General features: G+C 38.0%; 1 protein-coding gene across 1 annotated transcript; it reads left to right on the top strand.

Annotated features, from left to right (window-relative positions):
- The first annotated feature begins 4,991 nt into the window (after positions 1 to 4,991).
- LOC110591792 lies at positions 4,992 to 6,797 on the top strand. The gene is made up of 3 exons (XM_021702699.1): positions 4,992 to 5,232; positions 5,986 to 6,047; positions 6,584 to 6,797. The coding sequence occupies exons 1-3, from the start codon at positions 5,057 to 5,059 to the stop codon at positions 6,715 to 6,717; spliced, it is 372 nt and encodes a 123-aa protein (XP_021558374.1). The 5' UTR covers positions 4,992 to 5,056; the 3' UTR covers positions 6,718 to 6,797.
- Positions 6,798 to 7,599: the final 802 nt, after the last annotated feature.

Below are 7,599 nucleotides of genomic sequence, written 5' to 3' on the forward strand. Positions count from 1 at the left end.
TCACAATAAACTCCTCTTATCTGTTTGTTGACTTCATCATGTGAGGTTTTCCTTTAGCCAGATCACAAATTATATTCCAGGGTTAGTGCTTTTGAACTATAACCACAGATATGAATTGAAGGTAGAAAATGGTCTCTAGTAGATATTACCAGATATTCCCATGAAATATAAAATACATGAAAAGGGGAGTAGGTAACAAATCAGATAGCCTAAGAGTAAAAAGGAGCCCTCTAACTGAAATTAGTTAAAAACTGAAAGACCTAGATTTCATATCCAAACTGTTAATGTATTTTTGTAAACCTATGCTAGAAGATGGTGTCGGTTTTGTGGTGTTGATGGTGCTATTGCTACTTAAATTCAAACAGGACAGAATGGTAGTAAATGAAAAGTTACAGCTTTACCCCTCATTACACCAACTAGAGAGAATGCCTTCTCATTATTCTTAGGTTTTCAGGTAGTTACCTCATCATTAGGCTTGTTTCACTGTGTTGAGGCGGGTGTGATTTTCACACGCTCCTCCAGCCAATGAAAGCACCAGCTTTTAATGATCATGTGAAATCTGTGACTCTTATTTTATAAATATTGACACTTCTAGGTCAATCAGTGTCTTTCTGAGTATTTATTAATTTTTTGTCAGTTAAGCTTAGAGTTTCTACAATGTGTTACTTTAAGCTTGTGTCATCATTTTGAATTTAACATATTACATAACACTGTTTATAAGACATGTATGCTTGGCTAAGCATTTATTTACTTAAAATCAATGGACCAAAAGTTTTAAGAAATGTAAAACATTGGCGAATATGAATGAAATACTGTCAGGAAAAAGAAGGATGGGGGAGAATTAAAAGATGATTAGAAATTAGAAGAATGAAAAAAGAAGTACCAGATGCAAATAACCTATAAGCTATAGTCAAAACAATTGCATATGATGTAAATAGTAAAACATAAACCATTATGACATGTGATAATTATTTGATAAATACTGTAATTAACTTAGATACAGTTCTGAGACCACACAGTCTTTTCCTCCCACTCTACACAAATACAGTTTTCACTTTCAAAGTAAGGCAATCTGCTATATATTTAATCAAGTCAATGACCACTGAGACTTCTTTTTTGAAAAACTCTGCTCATGCCCTCCTAAACTTGAATTTCCAAATGAGCAGGATAAGTTTTTTTGTTTTTTTTTATAATTCAATCACCGGGCTCCTTAATTAAGAATTGTATTTGCGAAGAATGAGTTGATAATATAGATAAGAGACTTAGGTAACTATTAGAATCTGCTAGAGTGGCTCAGGTAAGCCAGCTACATCAAATTTTCAATACTTCTGATACCTATTTCTTGATTTAACAACCTGAGACATTATCTCTCAGTGATGTATTATAAGAGATAAGGAATTAATTTCACATTATGTCCTGCTTTCTCTTGCTTTCAAATGATGCAATTTATATCATTTCATATAACATGCTTAAAGTCACTTTATTGTCATCATTTTTAGATAGTGTCTTAATTCCCTCTCTATAAAATGAGGGTATAAGAACCCTACACTATCTTTCACCTCTTTTCTACCACCAACTCCTAGCTTTTGTCAACTACACCAAGACTTTTAACTTATAAGAATTTATAACATTTACATTTACAGCCACACTGTCCTTGTCTTAAAGCTTTATTAAAAAGCTTCTGAGCTTCACTTAGTGGTTAATTCTAAAAATTAAAAGCAAATGACATATTATTATGTCACCACTCGAAGAAAATGATCTAAGAATCAAAGTAAAATTAATTATCTTATTCATTTATTTGAGAGAGAGAGAGCACGCACAAGCATGAGCAGGGGGAGGGGAAGAGACAGAGGGAGAAGCAGGCTCCCCGCTGAGCAGGGAGCCCGACATGGGACTCGATCCCAGGACCCTGGGATCACGACCTGAACTGAAGGCAGATGCTTAACCAACTGAGCCACCCAGGCACCCCTAAAATTAATTATCCTTTGTTTTACTCCAACAATTCCTCAGAATCATGCCACAGTTGACTTTGTGTCATTATGGAAATGACTTGTACAAGTTTTGGGGGTTTTTTTCTGAATTTTCTAGTTACCTTTTTTTTCTATTGGACAAGAAACATATGAACCCTTCATTGTATCATTAAGTAATCCAGCTCCTTCTCCTTCCTCCCTCTCCATTCATCTCCATTTTTTTTGCTTAATTTGTCAGTAGAAAGGTATTTGACATCCCTGACATCCATCTTTAAGGTCGCTTATTTTTCTCTTATACTTTATTTTTGTCTCTTTGCTCTACTTTTAAATTCATCTTTTTATTGAATTTTGGGGAGAGTCATATTTTTAATTTCTAGTAATTTCCTCCTGTTCTCTTTTTGCATAAAACTTTGTACTTACTTTATAGATAGCATTCCTTTTTGAATCTCTCTGAGGATATTAACTAGAATTGAAAAAATCTGTTTTCTTTCCTAAATTATCTCTGGGTTTTCTTGGTTCATCACTTTTTTTATTCATCTTAGTCCCATTATTTGGAGTTGTTGGTTTTTCCCAGGTGTCTGGTTATCACTGGTTATCTGTTCATACACATGAAAGGCAGTCTAGGTCGATGAATTGAAGTAGCTTATGTGGATTTCCTCTACTGTTGAGTAGGTTGTTTTTTCTCAATAGACACCGCTCTGGAAGATTTCTGAGTAAGTGGGCAAGTCATGTCAGGGGCTAGGCTTCTTTAAGACACATAGGCAGAGAGCACAAAGATAATCACGGTTTCACTTCCAGTATTAGAACAGGTGGGCTTCTCTAGGGGGTCCACACCTTCACTAGAAGCATTAACCCTCTCCAGACTAACTGTTCACTTTGCAAATGTCCTCACGTCATTAGCACTGCATACATGCTCTCCATAGGTGGAGAGGAGCAGCTGTTTTGTATTCAGTGCTTCTGCCCACTTTCCTCACGGGCTCTCTATACCTGTCAAGACAAGCTACGCCAGAAAAGGTAGCTCACACCTCTGCTACAGCCTTTTGCGCCAGGGCTTAGATGTCAATATGTTCTCATCTGCTTGTTTCTTTATGCCAGAAATGTACCTTTTATCTGCTGAAGATTCTACCCTAGGTTGAGAACAAGCCAAGAGAAGAAGCTGAAGGTTTTTAGAACTCATTTCCTGTCATTTCAGTGACATCTGAGGAAGAAGAGTAGATAAACATACGGACTCTGTTGACTGTCCCTGATTAAGAACTTGCGTTGTGAATTCCCTTCCCATTCGCCCCAATATCTTACCCTCTTTCCTTTCATCTGTCTTCTCTTCATCCTTCTAGTCTTCTGTCCCCCTCTCCTTTTTATTTACAGAGAAGTGCCTAGAAGTTTAGGAAATATTAGAATTAAAAACTGTGATGAGAATTTTCCTGTTTTTAAAAATAGACGTTCTTTCTGATGTCCACAAAAGAAATCTCAGCTAATTGTTTTCCAAAGACCTAAAACTAAATGTAGATTCAGTGTACTTTTCTTCTAGACAGATCTGCTTATAGACTTCCACTGTCAAAGGGAATATGCTACATTTAAAGAAAAAAAATGAACAGGTAAAATTAATTGGTACATTTAACTGAATAGTCCATCCAACATGACACACTTACATAAGAGTAATTCAAGTAAAAATAAATGATATTGAAACAAAGAATATCCTTAATTCTTTCTCACATGAATTTGGAAACACTTTACTGGGGGCTCTATATCAGGTATTGGGCTAAAAATGCTGATCCCCTATGAGATAGGTATTAATATTCCCATTGTGCAAGCAAAGGTTCAGGGAAGCTAAACAGTTTACCCAGGAGCACAGAAGCTGGTAAATAACAAGGCCAGAATTTAAACCCAGAGCTCTGTGCTGCTCCTAATCATTTCCCTATTCCACCTCATAGAGCTGTTAGGACATACACCCTAATATACCTTAGTCATACATCCCACAGTATTGTAAATGCTGCACAAGGACCAACCAAGACGTTTTAAATGGGTGTGGTGGCTATGAACTGGAAAAACTTTAGCTCCCTGGAAATGCAATTCCAATTCGAAAACTTCTTGTTCAGTGAGTCAGTTAATAAAGTTATACCCATTTCCCTGTGTAAGTTAAAATATGTTTGCCATAAACAAATAGACTCCTGAGGGATATTAAGGATTTTCTGGCACTTCCCACTAGAAAAAGCCCATGCTAGGGTTGTGTGGCATGGAGATAAAAGAGGATAGCTTTTGTTATAGACAGAAATGGTTTTAGATTCTACCACTTCTTGCTGTGCAAGCACATGACACTTAATTCTAAGACTCAGTTTCCTCATCTATAAAACACAGATAATAATATCTTCTTCATTGAGTTATGGTGAGGATTAAATAAAAAAAATACTGACAAATAACAGATGTTAAAATGTTAGTTGTTTTCCATTGTACTTTTATTTAAACACTTTATAATTAGCAGATAAGAAGATATCTGTCTGTACTTGGTCAAATACATAGTAGCAGATAAAAAACAAACCTATCCATGGATAACCATTCTTTCTAGAATATATATGTATTTGTTAGGTTCAAATATTCCTTTCGGTATGAGTTGTTATGTGACTGTGTCCTGCTTATTAGGGATCATTTTGTAAGAAAATCAGTTCTTCAAACATATATTTCTCCTGAAGTGTTTTAATTACCATAAAACATATTTATCCTCTTACATTGTCAATCAATTTAATTAGATTAGCATTTGTAATCACCACTACAACTGTCTACATGAGTTGAGGACAACCTCTTTCTCAGACAGTTTAGAACATAACTACTTCAGTGCACTTTTCTCCCACTAAAATGCAATAAGGAAAATGTTCAAATAGAAAAATATATACTAATTCACATAGAGGCCAGGGTGAAGAATGTGGGAAAAAAGCACTTACTTGTACTTTGATCTCTCATTTGTCCATCCTTTAGATAAAATATTTGCTCCCTTTTGGACTTGGAAAATGTAAACAAGTCTCCATATAAGGAAAAAAGTCACTTAACTTTTAAAGTGTGACTTATATGTAGCCGGTTCAAACTTGTTTGTGATGAGTGTGTATGTGTTGTCACAAGGTTCTTCCAACATTTCAACTCTACTCTTGAATTGCTATGTTGTAAAACAAAAATGTTCTGATAGCAAAGATTATTCTGAAAGGTGGATCGAGACGGGAGAAAAGGAGACGGGAGAGCAGCAATGTTTAACTGAAGTAATAAAGAGTTTCAAGTAAGTGTCATTTGCGGGGGAAAGGTAAAACTCTGTGGCCTTTTGTCTTGGCTGAAAGGAATCTCAGACTGAATTTCTCAGGCATTATAAATATATTTGACTAGAGATTTGTATACCTACTTTTATGTTTTTAAAGTTTTCAATCTGTTCTATGTTTTAAAATTTTTTTAATTGCTATATCAACAGCCTTAATGCAAACATGACTTTAACTCAATTTGGGGGAAACATATACACTTATAAATCAATGAATGGATATAGATAGAGATCAACATAATCTTGGTGAAGCAACCAAATGATGATATAGAGGTTTTTTTTGTTTTTTTTTTTGTTTTTTTTAAAGATTTTATTTATTTGACAGAGAGAGACGCAGCGAGAGAGGGAACACAAGCAGGGGGAGCGGGAGAGGGAGAAGCAGGCTTCCCATGGAGCAGGGAGCCCAATGCGGGGCTCGATCCCAGGACCCCGGGATCATGACCTGAGCCGAAGGCAGACGCCCAACGACTGAGCCACCCAGGCGCCCCTAGAGTTATTTTTTAAACTTCATTACAAAGAAATTATCTGTAAGGATATACCCTAAACTGTTCACAGTGGGTATCCTGAGGACTCAGGGAGTGGAATGGGAAAAGGGGACTTTTGTCAATATAAAATTCTGTGCTTGCTTTTTCTTTTTCAAAACAGGAGCACAATATATAATTCAGAAAAACTTTAGAAGTTTTTTTTTTTTTTAATCATCATTATCCTTTAACCCAACAGTGTAAACAACACATGGAATAAAGAACTTTGGGGCACAATGGTCATTGACATCAATATGGCAGGTAATAAATGCATAGATTATCTGACCTTAAATGATCCCCAATAAAGGATGTCTTCTGCCCAGTTCTTTCTTGTTCTCTGTACTCCACAATTTTTGTATATATACCTGCTCTCCTTACACTTTATTCAAATACCATTCTCTTATTCACAAACTATCCTCTTAGAGAAAAACTCAAACATGGCAACCCATGGTGGCTCATGGGTAGCCCATAGGTAGAGATTGTTCGGCAAGCAAGATGTTTTAGCACTTTTAAATTACTTGCCACTATTTAAGAATTTGGAGATTTCACACAAAACTCCAGATTCCCAGCTTCTCTGGAAAGATGCAAAGATGTTAACACAAGGCCCACGTACCTGCCCGGCAACAGGAATTGCTCCCGGCTGCCCCTTTAGCTCACCAGAGCCTCACCACACCATTGCCTCCCAACAGCACCTCCGGGGCTATGTTCCATTTACTGCGCCTCTTGCATTGCTTTTCTGTCTTATGGTAAACAGGAAAGAAATTTCTTATACCCTATCTTTCTTTTCCGGGGCGGAGGGAGGTGGGGAGCAATGCAAGGAATATCAAGCAAGCCAGATGTTTCAGGAAATAAATGGAAGAAGGCGTATTTCTTTACGGGAATGAAGACGGATGGCTTTCTGAGTTTAGTCCACAAAGAATGCCTACGTTGAAAGAACGAACTGAATAACCACCATATGAAGCCCACATGGAACAAAGCATGAAAAGCATGTAATAATTTTTTTGACTGGGAACAAAATAAGTGATTCTTTTATGAAATGTAATTACAAGTTAAATGAAAAACAATTTCCTCTATCTAGGCCGCTTCACTCATTTGTGTGACCTAAGTGACCGCACAAGTGTTTGAGTTTGTCCCCCTACTTAGAAACACACCCAGAGGCAGGACTTGTCATCCGCTCCCGGGGCCCTACTTCGGATGCCTGGGGTGGTAAACAGTAGAGGTTGCCAGGCCCGCAGTGACGCCCCTCCCCTCCTCTTCCTGCTCTCAACAGCACTCGGCAAAGATAAGGGAGGCCGCTGTAAAAATTCCTATCGATCCTCCAACTCCATGCTCCTTCCTCCTACACAGGCCTCTCTCTCTCCCCAGACCCACAATTTGGCAAAATGCCCACGTGAAGAGTCGCGACCTTCCTTTGCTAACATGCTTCTATTTCATTTTACAAGGTCACAGGCCTTGCGTTACAGCTGCAAACACTCGGGCCAGAACTCCAACCCCAGCTCAACCCACCCCCGGGGGGAGGGAGCAGAGGAAGTGTTCAACACAGCCGCCAAACCTTACAGACACATCGACTCTCTGTTTAAAGGTCACGAGCAGATCCATAGCTCGGGGGTGACATCAAAAGTTCTCAAGTTCCCAGTGTCAGGGGAAAGAAAAGGAGCCTCTGATCGACCACGTCTGCATCAAATCTGCACCCCAGGACGCCTCAGTCTGGGGTACAGATCGCGTCTTCAGTAAACATTGGCTGAGTATAGAATGTGGCTCTCCTCTGGGGACTACAGCAGGAATCTAGCTTTGTCTGTCTGTCATCAGTTAG

This window comes from Neomonachus schauinslandi, chromosome 3 (genome assembly GCF_002201575.2).
Source record: "Neomonachus schauinslandi chromosome 3, ASM220157v2, whole genome shotgun sequence".
Classification (NCBI taxonomy): Eukaryota; Metazoa; Chordata; class Mammalia; order Carnivora; family Phocidae; genus Neomonachus; species Neomonachus schauinslandi.

Coding starts and splice junctions, on each gene's coding strand:
- LOC110591792 (XM_021702699.1), top strand. CDS start 5,057: ATGAGTGTGTATGTGTTGTCACAAGGTTCTTCCAACATTTCAACTCTA. Junction 5,233..5,985: donor GAAGTAATAAAGAGTTTCAA/GTAAGTGTCATT, acceptor TTAACCCAACAG/TGTAAACAACACATGGAATA. Junction 6,048..6,583: donor CATTGACATCAATATGGCAG/GTAATAAATGCA, acceptor TCCGGGGCGGAG/GGAGGTGGGGAGCAATGCAA.